The 20651-nt window shown below is 29.7% G+C and overlaps 1 protein-coding gene across 1 annotated transcript in view; it reads right to left on the reverse strand.

The window, feature by feature from the left end:
- The window catches only part of SI (sucrase-isomaltase), a gene marked incomplete at both ends in the record, with an annotated part of 84890 nt that overhangs the window by 19477 nt on the left and 44762 nt on the right, over positions 1-20651 (reverse strand). The window contains 12 exons of the mRNA XM_081302040.1: positions 2981-3119; positions 4189-4276; positions 5871-5987; positions 6294-6356; positions 7994-8104; positions 8923-9051; positions 10472-10597; positions 10687-10799; positions 10893-10989; positions 12198-12366; positions 14704-14858; positions 17795-17995. Of these exons, the coding sequence (XP_081158166.1) occupies positions 2981-3119; positions 4189-4276; positions 5871-5987; positions 6294-6356; positions 7994-8104; positions 8923-9051; positions 10472-10597; positions 10687-10799; positions 10893-10989; positions 12198-12366; positions 14704-14858; positions 17795-17995 (1508 nt within the window). The remainder of the gene's footprint in view (positions 1-2980; positions 3120-4188; positions 4277-5870; positions 5988-6293; positions 6357-7993; positions 8105-8922; positions 9052-10471; positions 10598-10686; positions 10800-10892; positions 10990-12197; positions 12367-14703; positions 14859-17794; positions 17996-20651) is intronic.

The raw sequence follows: 20651 nt of genomic DNA on the forward strand, positions 1-20651 counted from the left end.
ACACAATGGAGTATTACACAGCACTAAAAAATGACAAAATCATGGAATTTGCAGGGAAATGGATGGCACTAGAGCAGATTATGCTAAGTGAAGCTAGCCAATCCCTAAAAAACAAATGCCAAATGTCTTCTTTGATAAAATGAGAGCAACTAAGAACAGAGCAGGGAGGAAGAGCAGGAGGAAAAGATTAACATTAAACAAAGACATGAGGTGGGAAGGAAAGGGAGAGAAAAGGGAAATTGCATGGAAATGAAGGGAGACCCTCATTGCTATACAAAATTACATATAAGAGGTTGTGAGGGGAATGGGAAAACAAACAAGGAGAGAAATGAATTACAGTAGATGGGGTAGAGAGAGAAGATGGGAGGGAAGGGGAGGGGGGATAGTAGAGGATAGGAAAGGTAGCAGAATACAACAGTTACGAATAGGGCATTATGTAAAAATGTGGATGTGTAACTGATGTGATTCTGCAATCTGTATTTGGGGTAAAAATGGGAGTTCATAACCCACTTGAATCTAATGTATGAAATATGATATATCAAGAGCTTTGTAATGTTTCGAACAACCAATAAAAAAATTAATTCTGTTACACAGGTATTTTTGTTATGGTTTGGTAATGCATATTTTAGCACATTTTTAAAAAGCATTAGTAAAACTGTAAAAATATTTTCAATTACTAGAGAAAAATTTTTTCTAAAAGAAAAATAATGACTTTTAGAAAACTATACATATATTACAAAAAATTGGAGATGTTAAGCAAACATTAAATTGAAAAATTTAAATATATTTTGAAGCTTTCAACAATAAATACCTTACCTCTGTTATAATCATGATTTCTAGAGTTAATAATATCAAATTAATCACTTGACTATTGTTTTTAATTATTAATTAAATTAATTTATACTTATACTCCAAGCATTCATTATTGAGTGCTATTAAGTTCTTTTGGAATATAAGCTAGGGTCACTCAGAGAAAAGAAAATTATTATGGATTGTTTCTTTGACTTTATAAATAAAAAATTCTCTTTGGAATTAAGATGCTTTATTGGCTTTTTGGATTATTTTTAAAAAATATTTACAATTAGTATTATATATTTAGAACCATTAAAATGGAAGCTTGCTGTATACTTATCAAACATTCAGCATTATTAGATCATAAGATTTTGTTTTGAAATTTTAGTTTTGAAATTTGTTAATAAGTATTTTTCATGCTAAAAAAATTTCTTTGAGTTCTATTATGTACAAATTTAAAACTTCCTTTATTGAGAAAATAATGTGAAATTTTTTATGGATCCATTCCTTATATTTTAAAGTCATTTTAAACTCAACTATAGTATTAAGAAAATTATGTGCTCAGAGATGTGTTCAGTATCTGCTTAGGTGAGTTACAACTAATAATTTAAAAGTTTAACCAAAAGAACTTCCAAATCAGTGAAAAGGTAACATCTAATGGTTCTTATTACCTACACAAGTCTTTTCCAATAAAAAAACAAACAAAAACCAAACTGGATTGTTCTTACTATCTTCATGTATGAACTACTTAGAAATTTACCTACTTCTACCTTGAACATTTTTACACAATTTTGATAGTCCTAGAGGGATAATGATATAGTCATTTAAATTTCCTAAGCATATAGAATATGTCAGAAATCATACTAGACAATGTAATATATTGGAGAAGTTTAATTTACTATCCTTAATATAGAAAAATGTTTTTTTGATTTATCTTAAACTGCATATTTTCATATTAAATTCATAATTTTTGCTAAGGAGATCATCAATCAATTCTTATTTTTAAATATCTATAGTTTTAACTAAAGTGATGTTGGTTGATAGTAATTGTGTCAGTAGGGCAATGAAAGTAGCATTTTTTCCAGCAAAAGGGCATTTTGAAAACCAGTTTGTTCACTCTTAAATTAACTTAGAGTCTTAAATTAACTTAGAATGTGGTGGGTAAGTAAGGCAAGCATGTATTACCAAGTGAGTGATTTTATTCATACTTTTAAATTCAAAATATTTTTTATTCTTTTACTAACATCAGTCATATACTAGAATAGTTATTTTCAAAGCTGATGCTCATTAGAATCATCTTGGGACTTGTTAAAATACAGGTGCTTTGACTATAGAAGAGATTAAATAAATCATTATTTGTTAAAAATCTCCAGGTGGCTAAAATGTGTAGTCAAAAGCCAGTAACCCATAGCTACACTGTCTTCTAACATGGTGACTACGAGGCACCTATTATTTCACATTTTATTAAGTATTATTTAATGAAAATTCAGTAAACTTAAAAATACTGTTCCTTAGTAACACTAGTCACATTGCTCAACAGCCAAAAATGAATAGTGGATACCACAATGGGTACCCAGAAATCTAAAACATTTCTATCAATTTGAGGAAGTTTTATTGAACAGGGTTAATAGAGACTTGATACTCAAGAGAATTGTAAATTTATTGATCCTGCATAGAAGTTTTTTTTAAATTGCAGATGAGTCATGTAAGCATTAAAACTTAGATGTTAAAAATCAGTAAGATATGTCTAGTTTGCTAATAATGGACTTAAATAAATTTAACCAAGATTTAATGTTATGGTTAGTGTCATTAAATTATGTTATTTACTCATTTATTCATTCAACACTATTTTTTTGAGAACCTTCTATTTGTAGGCATTGTGCTAGGTTCATGGTGGGGAAACAAAATAAAAATATTCTAGAATTCTTTAGGGAACAAGTTGAAAGTTAAAAGCAATGGCAACAGAGATGACAGTTGAGAGGTATATAGGTAGATATGTGTATACATATAGAAACACATTTTATCTGAGTTTTATCAAGAAAGAAATAAGTTACATAGAATAATTGGGAAGGAAAGGACTACCACAGATAGTCCCCAAAACTATTAAAGTAGGTAGCATTAATGTTAAGATCTGAAAGATTTTTAAAAAGATAAAAATAGAGACAGAATAATAACAAACATTGCTTACTCATATGTAGGTTTCATTTGTGACCATCCATATAGATTGTGAACATCATAATGTAAAACTGATGATCCATCACTAAGAATTTGTTCAGTTTCCATGCACATAGTTCTAAAATGTAATCCCTCTGTTCTTTTTGTAAGTTCTGAGGAAAATTAATGAAAAAAAAAGTTAATATGTTATAGTGTCCTGTATTAAAATATTTGGCTCGGAACTATATACATTTTATTTTTAATGTTTTAATTGAATGTCCAATCAACACAGCATTATATATATTTATAAAGTATAATGTGGTGTTTTGATTAATGTGTGTATTGAGTAGTGATCAACTCAGGTTAATTAACATATCCATCACCTTAAATTTTTATCATTTCCTATGGTGAGTACATTTAAATTCCTCTCTTTAGTATTTTGAAGTATAAAATACATTGTTGTTAATTATATTCATCTTATTGTATCACAGAACATCTGAAATTATTCTATCAAATAATAACAATATCCACTTATGTATTCTTTTGGCAAAAATTAATAATTTAAAAATAATTCTTGATCATTTAACAATATGCATGCTTTATGCTAATTTTAAACGAATAAACTGTAATGATATGTGAGTTATATGAATTAATAAAAATATAAAAAGTAAGTTCACTCCTAATGGCTACTATTTTTGAGGAACTTTTGTGGAAAATGCTGATAAAATAAAGTTTTATTAAAAATATATTCAGTAATATAAAAGACTATTAAAGTTCTGCACAAATGAAATTGTACTTTTGATCCATATTTTCTCAGAATACGTTGTCTTTTTTCAGACTTTTGCAGTCACTTTATATGTATTAAACTAGAACAGGAACAGAGAAATAATACTTTTCCATTTATCTCTAGTTTAAAAAAATATTTAAATATTTATATTCTTCATTTCAAAGATTATTTAAATTTTTTACATCTGGAATGATTCTTAAGAAAACCAAAGTAAAAATTTCACACAATTTCAGAATTATGTCCAAAGTAAAAATTTCAAACAATTTAAGAGTCATGTTCATATAAATAAAATACATATCTTGGATTTTTTTTTTCAAAATAGTGTTAAACATTTTAGTAATGGGTAAAGGAAAGTTGCAGGCTGTGGGTGGGCAGTGAAAATTAAGGATATGGATTCTGTTTCCTGCATCCTAAGGTATACATAAAATGCTTAGTAAAAAATAATAATATTGTACCTGGAAAATAAGGTGGATAATTTAGATCTTTATTTCTGCATTGATTGGTAGTTGTTCCATGTACAAAACTTGATGGCTCATTCATATCCTTAAAGAGAGTGATTTAAAAAAGATTTAAAAAATAAATTTAGAATATATATTCTGAAAAGAACAATATTACAGAGCAAGTAAACTTAAACAAGTTTTGAACTCTTAGACTTACTTAGTATTCTAAAAAATAAAATTATAAAGCTTCTCAATGACACTGAGAAATTTAGTTTAGCTCAATGTTTCCTAACTTTTTTATGATATAAGCCTCCTTTTGAGAAACATAAATGTCATATTTCCCCAGTATTGTGTATTATATGCATAGAAGTAAACTGATTTTTATATTTCCAAGACATAAATTAAACTATTATAGTATCTGTCTTACCCCCTCCTTCCCTTACACTGCTGCATTGAGCCTAATATAAACCACTTTCACTTTTAGAACCACAAGATGTAATTTTAAAATATAGAAAAGTTCAATGAATATCTCTGTTGAACACATATCTGAGTCTCTGTAACCACATACAAATGGACCATAATCTTAATACAAGAATTAGCTATTATTTAAAGGTGATTTTCTCCATCTGAAAACAAGTCTTTTTCCCTGGATCATATTATCTTCAGGGATATACTTAGAATTTCTTTTACTTCATAAATTTGTATATAAAGTATATCTGTTTCCATTACTTTAAAAAATGCTTTATATAATTTTATATCCTTCGGGTAGACACATAGAAAAACTTCTATAAAGCTGTCTTTAAAAAATAAATTTAATATACTCATGTGGAAAACCCAACAAAGTAAGAAATGTCACTTCCAGGTATCAAGAGAAACATTATGTATTGCCGCAGTCTGGCTGGGCAAAGTAATGGGGTGGTGACAAGCAACTTGTGAAGGTTGATACAGCGGGAGCCACTTTATTGTAGGATAGCAGAGGTATTTATACCGAACTCATTATACACAGCTTGTTTCAATTAACATCATCTAGATACAACATTAGTAATTACACACAGCTTAACGTAATTAACACCATCTAGATATAGCAGTCATTAAGGAATCTCCATCATCTTAATGGCTCGCTGGCGTTACTTCTCAAACCACTCCTCCTGGCAAAGTGCCAGGTGCCATTTTGACTTGTCTGTGGCCCTCAACAATGTATAATCTCTTGTATTAAATATTTACTTGTAGTAAAGTAAATCTTTTTTTTTCTTATCTAAAATTAGATTGCTGAAAATATTAGCAGTAAGATTTTAAAGTTTCATATAAGATAAGGAAATTGTACAAAAGACAGTGTTGCTACAAAAATTATTTTATTATATATGAATGATTATTTCTTAACACTGACAGTTTAGGTTGAGAATTATTAGTACATTAAATAAAAATAAATGTTTATATATTTATTAATAGTTATAAAAACAGGTTATTTTGGTTCTTTGCTCAAGTTGGAAAAGTCCTATAAATAACATCCTTAGACATATATTGAATTCTTTAAAACTGTATTTTAGTAGTCCTTTGATTAAGAAAGTCCCATAGGAGAAAATGTGTGTAAATTTTCACAAAAAGTGTTTTGTTGACATTATTAAAGTGTCAGAGAGACTTGTACAATTACTCCACAATAAATACCTGAAAAGATAAATTGTTTAAAGCTTACTCACAATCCACAAGCCATCAAACTTCATCTGGTCATTGTAGAAATCTAAAATTTCCCTTGTCCACCACTCTGCTGTGGAGTTCCTGAGGAAATCTGGAAAAGCTACATGAGCTCTGGAAGCCTGCAAAACCAAAATTCAGATTCACATGTAGAAATTCATAAGGAATTCATAAATGTCTGAATCAGAAATGTATGCCCAATCCACAAGTCATGCTATGAGTAATATGAAGAAAATCAGATCTCAACTTTAATTACATAAATGTATGCAATTTTTTTCAAACGACACAGCAGTTGCAGGTGGTTAAAGGAGATTGCAACATATGAGGAGAGGGAGGAAAATATTCAAATTTAATTATGGATCAAAATCATCATTAAGTCTGAATTCTGGATTTCTTTTGGTTATATAATTAATCAACATAAAACTTACATTAACAGCTTCATCTTCAGTAAGTGACTCATCTATAGTTACATTGGGCAAATCTGGCCAAACCTATAAGGGAGAAGAATTGGTCAGTATAATGGTTATGAGGCACAAGAAGAATGTATTATTTGTGATGCACAGAAAAAAAATGTTATCATTAGAAGCATATTGTTCTCAAGATTCCCATCTGCACGCCATTCAATTATTTTCTTCAGTTTGTAGGGTTTTTCTTTCTAAAATTTATATCTTGCAAACTATTAATGTTTCCATATTAGTCTATCCTAATGATAAACTTTAAGAAAGAGATGTCAACTTCTGTGATACTTAGTGGTTTAGAAAAGAACACGTGTAAGCAATTGTTCTGGTTAAGAAATAATATGAAAAGCATACACCAACCTTGATTTAATGTGATATTAGAACTATTTCTAGAATTATTCCACAATTGAAAAGTAAAAACAGTATTTTTTTTTACTTGAAAAGAACTGATGATGTGATTTAATAATGTTGGGCAGAGTTTAGTAATCCTATTAATTTTCAATTGATACTTAATCTTTACCTCCTTTTGTCTCATCTCCCCTGCCTCACTGTCTACCAATGTTTTATCCTTCTCTAGTTAGAAATACATGACAGCCCCTAAATTCATTCATGCTGAAAGCTCTAGGAATTTGAATGTTGAAGAATCTAGAATGCTCCTTATAAAAAATGTAAATACTTCCCCCTCAAAAACATAGTCATTTAAAAAAGATTAAATACTTGTAAGGAATAGTGCTCTAAAGCAATAAACAGGAGGGTAGAAGAAAGTAGAAAAGATCTTCCTTGATGGCCAATACACCAAACTATGTACTTGCAAGTTTCTTAATATTTTATTATTGTTCATTAATTTTATTATAATAGTTCATCTCTATTTTGTTTTTACCTTTTTATTTTTGAATATTTTTAGACTTACAGAAAAACTGCAAAAATGTATCTAGGTTTTATGTACCTTCTTTATCTAGCTTTCCCTGATGTTAATATATTCTATAACCATATATAGTTATCAAAACCTAGCAATTAATGTTGATTAATACAATTGATTGATGTGTAGACTTTCCCGTCCTTTTGTCCCACCTCGCTATCTTTATCACTAATATCTTAGTTTTATTCCAAGACCTAGAAGAATTATGTTTCCCATCATGGGTTTTTGTGGGTCTTATTAATGTAGATATTATTATCAGATTTTTTTCATGATTCATAGGAAAGCCAAATTAATTTTTATCTAAAATATTAATAGACTCACATATGTATATTTTCATTTACAAAAAAATGAGCAAACAATATTTGTTGTTCAAATTAGTAACATAAGCATAACTGTTTAATACAGCTTTAATTTTATTAATAAGATATTTTCTAAGAGAAGTACTCACATTGAAGTGGCTCTTTCAGCATAGAATAATGGACAGCCTTTCTAATCATGGTAGTTCCACAATAAAATACAAAATATAACAAGAAATATAATGAAATAACAATTTAAAAATAAGTCTGGGATTTGGTCTTATGAATTATATGTAGTCTTTGTGTCTAATGAATTGGGTTGAACTCAAGAATGCATATATTAAACCCTTATATTTTTTGTTTATCTGTTTTTCTGAATATGCCTTTAATATGTAAATGGAAGATTTTAATGGAATAGCATTTTCATAATCATTCTATTTCAACATATTCAGTACCTTGGCCCAACAAATGTCACTGGTATTAGGCCATTTGACAAAGACATCTTTTTCCATTCCTCTTTCAAATGGAGGGTAAGGCTTTGTTTCATTTCCTGAAATTGCTGGATCCTAAAATTAAACATAAATAACATGAATGTGGAATAAAAGTATAGCTACCTGGAAGGTCACTGTGAAATATTTTATTCTCCCATTATTATATTGGAATAAGACTGTGCTTTCCATGGACAAAGGATAAAATCATCAATGCTGTAACTAGATTGTCCTCTAAATTACTCAGAAGAAAACTCCTCAGAACTTTTTTTTTTTAACACAATACCTTCATTTTATATATCTATTTTTATGTGGTTCTGAGGATTGATCCCAGCGCCTCACATGCGCTAGGTGAGCACTCTAGTGCTGTGCCATAACCCCAACCCCACTCCTAAGAATTTTTGAATGTCCATTAGTATGTTGTCAAGCAAGCATATTAGTACTTTTTGTCTTGCTTTTGTTTCTCTGGTGGAGATTCCTGGATCCTTAGCCTGCTCCCTATAAGATATTGATAAAATATTACAGTATTACTAAGCTGATGGCATTTTAAATGTGAAAAGCTTCAGAAGCAATCCCAGAAAATTTTTTGAAAATAGTATAATCACAGAAAAATCGACCACATTTTTTAAAGATTCTATAAATTGATGCCAGTTTGTAGAGTGGATGCTAACTAGAAACAGAGTGCCTTCTACTTGTATCTCTAAGGATTTACCTGAAAGTTCATGGTAGTTTGTGTAGTCTGTGTCAATACAATGAAGTGCTGAAGGAAGAAAGCTTTAGATTTGAGTGGAAACCAAAGTTAAATACTTTTTTATTTTGAAATATCTTTCCTACTCTTATTTTGGGAGAATTAATTAAACTAATATAATAAGATTCAGATAAAAATAAATACCAACCAGGATGATAATGTATCTCATTCCTTCTCCTCTTATTCTGTCAACAAATTGAGGAAGGTCACGGAAGTTTTCACCAATTGTGAAGTCTAGTTGCCTTTCCATGTAATTAATGTCTGTATATTGAACATCCTGAAATACATGAGAGTAGTAGCAATGGGGTAAGAAATATACAACTGGGAATGTATTATAATCCATCATACTTTTGAAAGTTACAGCAGTATGAAAGCTTTAGTCCCTCCTCAGTTAATCCTAAAGAGGATTAATCAAGAGATGGCAATGCTCAAAATTAAAAGTGACATGTTAAGATGTAAAATAGTCTCAGAACAAATTTATATGCATATTCTATTTTTTAAAAGTTCATTTAATATATTTGATTTGGAAATAAAAATTCTAAATCAGTTTTTTTATGTAATTCCCAAGGAAATAGAAAAACAAAAAAGTAAAAGGCTTTATGGTAGCATGAAACTATGTTAAATGAAAAACTAGGATTTCATAGAGTATACGCTTAAACAAATGTTGCACTCTTTCTGGGAACTGTAAAAGTAACATTGAATAATTTCAAATAAATCTAAAATTGGCAAATAAAAAGGGACACCAATTTGTCAAGTATTATAACCCCCTTATTTTTGAAATAATAGCCCAGCTTAAATAAACATCCATATTGTTTACAGAGAACTATTTACAAACATATTTAAATAAACCCATTTTAATTTTGTCATGGAATCTTTGATTTTACCCTAAATACCTAATTTGTTAGTTATTTTGTTAATTGACATGAACTTGATTTATCCTGGTTGTTAAAAAAAATATATATCACTGAGAAGGATAATGTTGAAAACCCTTATTTTATGATGAATTACTATTTGCATATTTCTGTATAATCAAACTATACAATTGATTTCCCTACAATAATGTCCATAGTAGCAATGGATTTTACTGTAAGTACAGTGTCTTATAATGATGTCCTTCATAATTATTCTTAAAATGAGCTCCTATATAATCAGCCTTCAACATTTCAATATTGAAATGTTATCAGGAATATCCCTGGGATTTCATAACCTTGCTAAAAATACAATTACTGAGACTGATACTGTACAATATTTAATTTTCCAAATATTGAGGGAAGAGAGTATTTTACAAAGCTTCACATTCTGTAACATATGAATTTTATCTATTACAAAGCTAAAATCACCCAGCTACTCACTCTAACAAAAGAGAAAACATGAAATTCTTCTGACTATCTATGCAATCAAACCCGGTGCATGGAGAATTGAGTAATACAACTTGAGGTCTTAGAATTGAGGAGGAATAAGAAAAAATGGTATCATACCTTCTCCTTTACCAATCTGATAAAGATATTATTATTAAAATCTCACATTCAATTCATAAGGTACTACATAAAAATTAAGAATTATTACCAAATGCTTAAAATGTTTTAAAGCATGTAGGTGAAGTGCTTAATTTTTTATCCCACTGTTATAACTATTATAATACACATACAATTTATACATTTCACATTTAATAGTGTCTTGAAAGTTGGTATACATACATAGGGGATACGAGCAGCCACCATTGCATCATATAATTGCTCAATCTCTGACGTATTTTTGTACCCATAGCGACACAGTTGGAATCCTAAAGCCCAATAAGGTGGCATGACTGGTTGGCCAATTACCTAAAAAAAAAAAAAAATTGTATGGGTGAACTGAGAGAATTACTTTGTAATATGATAAAATGTTTTCTAAAATAAATACAAAATCATACTTCATGGTATTGCTTTGTTGCAACTTCTGGAGTTGGACCCAAAAACATGTAGAAATCCAAGATCCCTCCAACTGTCCGGTAAGTTAGAGCAGGAGTTGGCTGAAAGGTAACATCTGGAAATCCAAAATAATATTTCATTTTTATCTGAGATATTAATTTATTAAAAAGTCACACAAACTTTAGGAGAAATCTAACAATTGTTTTACCCATTGCATTGCTGTTGAGTAAGAGAACTCCATGGGCATTGCCTTCATCTTCCAGAGCCATATAATAGGGATGGAATCCATAGGAATTAAGTTTATACTGAAATTTTTAAAAAATCATAATATATATTTAATAAAATAACATGAATTTAATCAATTTTAAAATTCATTATAAGATTGAACCTTGGAATTTAAATGTTGTTTTACAAAACTTATGATTTAATTAAATAAACATTTCTCTTAGAAAACAATTTCCCTATTCTTTGAACTATTACTGCTTTAGAGAAAGCATACGTATTCATATGCATACATGTAGCACCCATAAAGAAACTTATGTCTTAGAATGATGTAGAATGCTGTTTATATTAGAATAATTGAATTTCTTTCCATAGATGATATTTTATTTGTAAATTAACAATAATTTTTGCATAAAAAATGCCCTAGAAGTGATGAAATTAATTAAACTTTCAAGAAAACGAGTTTGTAAAAAATAAAGATTTTGCCTTTGTAAAACTTTTAATACATTGTTCCACACTTCAATCTCAGTAACTTATTGCCATGCAAAAGTCATTTTTAAAAGCAAAAGTTTTTTGAACACCTCAATAAAAACATTTGCAATTATGCTCTTATTTGCTTCTGTTACTGAATTTATATTTTAGGTACATATATATGTGAAGAATTAAACTTTTCTAGTTTTTATTATCATGGATTTTCTTCATGATATGTTTGAAAAAAATATAAGTCATATATTTGTGTGTGTGTGTGTGTGTGTATATATGTATATATATAATTTTTTTTAAATTTAACAATGCCACAGCTATTCATGAAATGTACCTTTAAACAAGACAGAACCCTGGGGGAAATAATGAGTTTATAAAAGTATTCTGTAAAAATGTGACTAAAAGTTTGGTCTCAAAAGTGCAAAACTTCAGCTGTGGGTTAAAAAGAAAAGTTAGAATCAAATCATTATCTAAGAAGTAACAGTAAACCCTACAAGAAATCTAGGCAGTTAATTTGCAGGAACATTGAATGAGCCATGTGTTTTCTGTGCAATTGAAAGTGTTAAGGAATTGGATCATAATCTGGTGTTTTAATGCTTGTCGTTATCTATCCTCTACTTTCACCTGTATTTTATGGTGAGTTTGTTTACTTATTTTTCAAAAAATAATTTTAGCAGATCTAATAATCTCTAGCCTCTTTTTAATTATATGCTTCAATCTTGAACAAATAAAAGGATTACAAATAAAAGGACTGAATGCTAAATATGAATTTTGTTGCCTCATGAGATATTCACATGTTGGTACCTACACCAGGGGGTTGGTCTCTTGTGAACATTCCCCAAGTATGCCAGTTCAGATTTCGTTTAAATGCTGTATGTTCCGCTTCGCCAAAACCATATATATATTCTGATGGCAGACGAGTAGATATTTGAATGAACTGGTCATTAAATGCAAATCCAGGCACCTGAGAATCCCAACTGAAAGCAAAAGAAAACAGTGTTATTCCTGGAAAAGTACATACAAAGTAGTATCACAAATAATGACAGGAATTCTTTCCTTGGTGATCTAAAAACAAATATTTTTCCCTATGTACCTAATTGTACCAGGTACTAAATGAACATAGATAATTATGCTGACACATTTTTCTTTTGGTTAAGTTAAGGAGTGTGTGAAATATGTTTCACATACCCATATGTGAAATATAAGAAGTATAATGTGATTGCATGTATTTATCTTTATGCAAAAATTATTTTAAAAATAAAATTAATGTCAATTTCAACAGAAAAACAGATGATGGTATCTCCAAGCTGCTTCCTGCTGAAAGGGGGCAAAGTTGGGGGAAGCAACACAAAGTCCTTATTCTCTATCAGGTGAGGCATGGACAGTTAAAGTCATTCAGCTTCAGAGCAGTTCAGAGGTCCACAGTGGCAGATAACAGGTGACTAGATGAGGCACACATAGGGAAGCAATCATGCTAAGCCAATAATAAACAAGACCGCAAAGTATTACATTTTTTTTTGTAAACAGTTAGCACAAAAGCAATTAATATTTCAGCCAGTCTCTGAAAAACAGCAAGACAGTAACTCATATCAGAGAAAACAGATTGAGTTTACCAACATAGGAGGTTAGGAAAATTTATAGGTCTTTTAGATCAGGCTCAAAATTGATTCTGGACAAATTTGTGACTCTAAAGTCCTTTTTGACCATTATTATTAGGCATTACCACACAGTGGGGAAATGTAACAGTAGTTCACTTTATGCTTTGAATATAGGCCTTGCTGCTGTGCCAGGGCAACTGATTTTTAAAATGGACATGTTTCTTTCTCTTCCTTTCTTCCTGCTCCTCCCTGGTCTCTCCCCCTCCCTAAACTCAGGGGAAACAGAATTACTTTTCTTCCCCTTTTAGGCAGATTTTTCTGTCTTTAAGTACACACCCACCTAAGGAAGGAAGTAATCCTGACTTTGGGGATGATGCCAGAACATCTCAGAAATGACTCTCCCAAATTAACAAGTGAATTACAACTCCAATAGAGAAAACCTGGATAATGTAGCCTTGGTATCACCTCTTTAAAAGCCCCCTGTTCCTGCTAAAGGGCAGAATCACAGCTTTGGGGACAGGAATCTCCTGCATGTCTCTTTTGTTAGCAAAGCAATAAACCTTCATTTTTCTTTTTCTCAGAAATTATAATTAAATTAATTTAATGTGAAGTTCAGAGTGATTCAAATACACAATATGATATGGCATGATATCTTTTTCACGTGGGCTTTGAGATCATCACTATAAATGTTTTTCTACCTATGAAACAAAAATAAATCAGTATCACAATAAACTGTAAGCACAATAAATATTTTAATTCTAAATTCTTCCCAATTACTGCTCTCAATTGTTCTTTTATAGTTATTAATATCAATGTTTGTGAAAATGTGTTAAAGGAATGTATTATTATTTGGGTTATTTGCAAGAATAATATAAAGGAGGAGGGAAAAAATTGGCAGGACAGGAAACATAAATATTATAAATAACTTGGGACAACTTCAAAGTTTTTATATTACTTATTTCATAAAACTACTTAATAGAAATTAATTTTTTTTCCAAATAACCATAAATAATGCCCTTTATTAGGATTTTCTTTGAAAAAAAATAGTTTCTCGTGTTTTTTTAATAAAACTTTGTCAAAACAAAATAAAAATTAAGTAAGTACAGACATGTTTTTTTCATATTTGTATTCTGATGATGCATCATTTGCCAATCATCTAATCTTTAGATGATTGGCAAAGTGAGCTTGTTACATATAAAATACATTTTAATACACTATAGTTTAGCTAAAATAAAGACAGTATTTCAAAAATAAATTTATTTACTGTGACACAAAAATAAATATATATCTTTTATCTCAGTTTCTGTTCATCAAAATTGGAAGACAAAATATTAACTCTCAGATTTCAGTCCAAGTAAACTTTACCCAGTTCCAATAAAATAATTCTACGACTTATTTTCAATTATTATTTTTACCAACACAACATGTTCTTCAACAGAAGGCTAGATGTTTAAAGGAATAAGTATCATATTTATTAATTAAAATTAATCACATTTACATGCAAATGAAATTTTACACTAGTCCTTCATAATAGTCCTATAGGTGTACTAATTGTCTAATTTAAAAATTTTAAAATTGGCAACTTTTCAATATGACTAAAACTTTTTAATGTGATACTATTCTAGTATGGTGAATGCTATGAAAATAACAATCCTACCATTTCTTTCTTCAACTAAAATTAAAATATCTTTCCCATCAAATGATTTAATCACTTACATAACTCTTCCACTGCTTCTTCGTCTAATCTGGATGCCAAAAGGATTTTCCTTGATTTCAACATCATAAAGTCTGTTTTCATAAGTACTTGTTGGAGTGGTTGGAATGTTTAATGGTACTGGAACTTCATATCTCTTATTCTGGGGATCATAAATCTATTGCAGAGAAATAATAAAAGTAGATGTAGCTTATTCTTATTGCTGACACAGCATGCAAATATTATTTACTAATTTAAGTAATTGTCCTAAAAGACTATTTAAAATTATTGTGCATAAAATATCTATTTCTAAATCTATGGCCTATTGTATTTACATAGCATTTGAGATGCACAAATATAAATGGGATCCAATTTGAGAATTTGGGGATCTTTTAAAAAATGTTTTGTGGGGGCTGGGGATGTGGCTCAAGCGGTAGCGCGCTCGCCTGGCGTGCGTGCGGCCCGGTTCGATCCTCAGCACCACATACAAACAAAGATGTTGTGTTCGCGGAGAACTAAGAAAAAATAAATAAATATTAAAAATTCTCTCTCTCTCCTCTCTCTGTCCCTCTCTGTCCCCCTCTCTCTCACTCTATCTTAAAAAAAAAAAAAATGTTTTGTGAGTCATTTTCTAAAGAAGAAATAAAAAATGAAACTTTTAGAAGTAAATGGTCCATTTTATGAATAAACCATAAAATGTGTATGTCCTTTCACACATAAACAATGCAAACGTTGTTTCAATATTTTTGGTCATACATGTAATAAGACAACAAATGTTAATAATAAATTATATTTATTCATGTCTTTACTTTCTCTGTACATTTGTTAGGGTCCTTGATAACTATTAGTAAACTGTTTTCTAGAGTTACTGTGGAAATTAATATTCTCACTGAAACAAGTACTCAAATAATAATATTAAATTATAAGCTTTTTAAACAATTATTAATTACAGTTACGTGCTGCATGATGACATTTTCATCAATGACAGACCCCATATATGATGATGGTCCCAGAAGATGATATGGCCTAGTGATATTTTTAACTGTGTTGGTTTGTGTTAGCACACTTAAAGAAGTTCAGAGGACAGAATCGTTTTATTGTGCATTTCTCAGAATGTGTCCTAATTGTTGAGTGACACATGACTGTTATTTTCTTGTTCATGGGAATGTTTGTTGTTCAACATTTATTTATGTTTATAAACAAAGTTTTTATGTTTTGCTTTTTTAATTTGACTTGTGTTCTTAAATTTTTAAATTTTAAATTTTTAAAGTATAAATATTTTAATAGTCTTATTTTCAGTTTTTATTTCTCCATTTGTTAAATATCTGTTTATGAGACTTTCTTATTCTTTTCAGTTGCATGAGATGAAATTGTGACCTAAATGTCATATCTTTTTCAGTTATTTACTCATTTTCATCTTCTTTTTATTTATTTTAATTTTTTTAAATATATATGACAGTGAGTGTAATTTGACATACAGATATGGAGTATGACTTATTCTAATTAGGATCCCATTCTTATGGTTGTACTAGATGTGGAGTTTCACTGTTGATATATTCATATATGAACATAGAAAAGTTATATCTGATTCATTCTACTGTCTTTCCTATTCCCATTCCCACTTCTATTCATTCTCATTTGTCTAACCCACTGAAATCCTAAACCCCCATTTGTTGTGTATTAGCATCCACATATCAGATAGAATATTCAGCCTTTGGAACTTGGGTATTTTGAGGATTGGCTTATTTCATTCCAGATCCATCCATTTACCTGAAAAGGCGTCTTTTATTTTTTGATGTAAAACCATGATTAAGTTTTATATAAGACATTATGGGATGTCTATGAGATTTGTTCCGTGGTAGTTAGTTTGAAAGACCTCTACTAACCACATACAAGATGATATGATGCTACATTTGGTTTTATGTTTATGCTTAATTTATTTTTCATATGCAACTCAATCTTAATTTTATTTTAGGGTGTTCTTTGAGGCAAACACTTTTCTACATGAGTAATTAAATAGGGTAGCTCATCATTATTAATTTTCTCAATTCTTCATTGTTTGGTATTAAAGTTTTGCACTAAGTATATTCATATGTTATACATGCATAATGTATGTTGTATACTTTAAGCATATCTTTTATGCTTTTGTACCATTTTGTTACCATAATCTATCAGACAATTTTAGCTCCAGATCCATATTGTTTCAGTTTAGTAACTTTTTAAAACTTTCCTCCTTTTAAAATTTTAACTATTTCTATATGTCTATCATTTCAGATCAACTTAAAGGTTATTGCATGAAGTCTCAAAAATATTCCACTGTTATTTCTATGGAAATAGTTTAAAAGCAACAATTGATATAAAGTGCACTAACATTTAAAATAAAATTTAGTCCTGTATAGGATTTTTAGTGCTTATTAGTATCTATCAACATTTGTTTTTATTTTATTGGCAGTGCACTAATTCCTATGATGTTTGGTGTTTTGATTTGATTTGTTTGGCTTTTTGAATTTTTCTTGATTTTACTAATAAGATCTACTGTAATTTCAGCTTCTAAATGATGAAACACAGAACTCAAGAAATATATTTTGAAGATTTTATTTTACATCCAGTCAATTTACTGATCTTTCTTATAATTTCCAGTAGTTTTATTAATGGATTTCCTTGGAATTCTTAAAAATATAATTGCTAATTATAAATATTGAAAGAAATTATTTCTTTTGTATGTTATATTGCATTAGTAAAAATTTCAGACCACTTATTAGGAACAATACTAAGCATCTTGTTTAATTTATTTAAACAAATCTATATTAACATAATACAATTCCAAGTGATGTGTCTCTTCAGCGTTGAACTTATGTATTTAACAAGAATTTAGTTTTTTAAAACTATCATTGCATATTTTTTTTTAATTCCAAAAATTAGCAAAGATGAGAAGCTTTATTTAATGGTCATTTACCTACGAGCTGTGTGGAAAAAAAATTGTATAGAATCAAAACATCATCAAGCTAATTAATAACCTGTAAAATTACATTCAAAATGCAAATGCTTAATCTATTAAAAATGTCTTATTTCAAGAGCCGAGTCAAGTATTGTAATAGTTTATATTGAACATACCTTAAACTGCAGCATATCATTTTTGTGATATTTCACCTCCACACGCAGAGTTGAAATGGGAACAGATGGTAGCGCTATCTTAGCATTTCTAGTATTCCACTGAAGGTCGGCTGTTATACCCATTGGTAAATACTGAGTTGAGGTGACTACATAAGGGTTGTATTGTTTAGGAAAGTAACACAGAGGAGCACTGGATAAGGCCTAAAAATACAATGTACGTTTATTGTCAGAAAGTGTAAGCATTGGATCATTTAACTCTTAAAAAACATAAGGCATCCTTCTGAGAATGGTAGCTCATAATTGCAATCCCAGTTACTAGGTTGACTGAGGCAGGAGGATGGCAAGTCTAGAGCCAACCTGAACAACTTAACAAGACTCTATTTCAAAATAAAAATATAAATTAAAATTAAATTTAAAATTGAGCTAGATTTATATTTAATCAAATGCGTGATTTAGAAAGGAAAAGTATAAAACAATCTGAAACACTGGGTTTTATAATTGTTATATAAAATATCATTTGAATCTAAAGGTAGAACAGTAGAATTGAAACACAAACTGTCATAGGTTTGCAATTAAAAAAATAGATGTTTTCTTTATAAAAATTAAGTATAGTAGTCTCATATTTTGATAACTCGTTTTTCTTTTTCTTCATTGTGACTTGACTATTGCTTTTTGCATGTAAAAGTGGCTCCAAGCAATAAAAAATAAATAAATTTGGAGCTCACACACACACACACACATCACACACATGTGACAACCATCACAAGGGCATTTGCTTAGGTTCTCTTGTTCTATTTATAAGGAGCTTATTTAACCCTTCTTTGATGACTAGTTCTTACACCTTGGTCAATTCTATCTTGACCAGAATTTAAAATAGAAATTACAGTCAAAGCTCAGAGCTGACTGGTTTATAAAAAGGTGGAGGCTAGAACCTAAGGAAGAAAAGTAATAAATTCTGGTACTAAATGCTAGTTGCTTTATCACAAATCCATTCTTCCTATATATCTATTTATTAACTTATTATATTGTTGGGAGAAGAAATATACTCCTTGTTATTTCCAAGTCTCTTTGACAAGAGTTTTGTAAGACCTCAAGGCTCCCTAAAAGAGCATGTTGACCTAAATAGATTAAACTGGGCTAGTCCTTACCTTTCCATGTTTCTTGTTATATATGGAAAGCAAATGTAATGACAGAAGTCATGATGTAACTCTGAGTAAAATCAAGTGGTAAACATAGATATGCCTGAGTCATTGATGACACTAAAATGACTATATATTAGACCTGAGATTCTATAATCATGGCGGGTGTAATTGATCTTAATGATGTACTTAACTGTATTTCCCAATCCTGTTAACCATTACTCTGTGCTGCATGATGTTTTTCTGTCTTCTCTGCCCACTAATACATCTTTCCTTATTCCCATAATCACCTCATGGAAATAAAAACAATCAGAATGAAATCATGACCAGATATCATATGCACCCCCTACTGTTAAATGACATGAAATGTCTGGCTTCCATTCAAGGAGAATCTTCTCATATGTATACCCAATTCTGTCTCTCTGCTAAAAAGGACATTTATACCTCAAATCTCCACTCTAACAAATATTGCATTTAAATAGGTTATTCTTAATAGTGTTAGTTAATTTTATTTTTCTTATCTTAAATTTAAAAAAAAAACTAACTTCTTCAGCTCTTTTTCGATTTCTCCGTATTCTTTACAGCAAAACATACATGAATTCATAATATTCACTGTCTTACTATCTGCAATATGTTTCTTGATTTTCACTTACATTTAGGACTTTACCCTCAAACAACCCACAAATATTTTGCTTCTCAATGTTATCACTTTCATTCTGCCAAATCCATATGTTGGTTTTCAGTCTTCATATTACTGATTTAGAAAAAAATGTTTTGCACAATTGATCTTTTCTTTCTGTCTTACGATGTGTTATTCACTTGCTTTCCAACCCAGCAAATACTTTATTTTCAACTTATTTCTTTTCCTATTGTTTATCAATCTCCTTTCTAATTCCTCCTCATTTTCCTTATGAAGTGTTGAAATGAACAAGGGTTTGGTCTTTGAACTCTTCTTTCCTATCTAATCAAGTTCATACCTTAATAATGTTATCCTATTACCTGGTTTTAAATACTGTATATATGCTACCCTAATTACAGCTGTGTCCATATTACACCACTGGTATTTTTTCTTTTCTTGTTTATTTTCCTCCATAGCACTTACCAGACACATAATTTCCTTATTGTTTGTTTTCCCATATTAGAATACAAACTTAACACGACCAGTGGATTTTGTTTAAATTGTTGACCTAGAGCAGTAATTAGAACATAGTAGGTCCCCAAAACATATTTGCTAAATGAAGAAACATAATGCTCCAAAGGAAGGATGTATGCATCAATCATCTGGCATCCCATTAAAGCTTCACTTACTTCATACAAGAATCTTCAGATGCTAAAATATTAATTGTTCTTGAAACAGAAAAATTTTCACAATTTTGTTGAGAAGTAGTAAAATTTGCTTTAGAAATTTTTTTCTCACCTTTCTTCAAATTTTGATAATGGAAGAAAGTGAGCATGCTTTGAATGGAATGGGGATGAGAGTATTTGAAAGGATAGCTGGAATTTAAAGGGAACACAGAAGAATTAAAATATTTCATTCTTTGGCTCTCATGAATCTCAGAATCTCTTCTCCTCACTTCTTTGTTCAATTGTTTGATAATTTTTTCCTAAGTTGAAGATTATGCTCCTTTATCTAGCAACCGAGAAGAATGAAGGCAATTTTTCTGGAAGCAGAAATTCTACTTATTGTCTCATACAAATTCAGACACTCTTGGGAAGTT

The sequence above is a fragment of the Spermophilus citellus genome, assembly GCF_964194105.1.
Source record: "Spermophilus citellus genome assembly, chromosome: 7".
NCBI classification, from domain to species: Eukaryota; Metazoa; Chordata; class Mammalia; order Rodentia; family Sciuridae; genus Spermophilus; species Spermophilus citellus.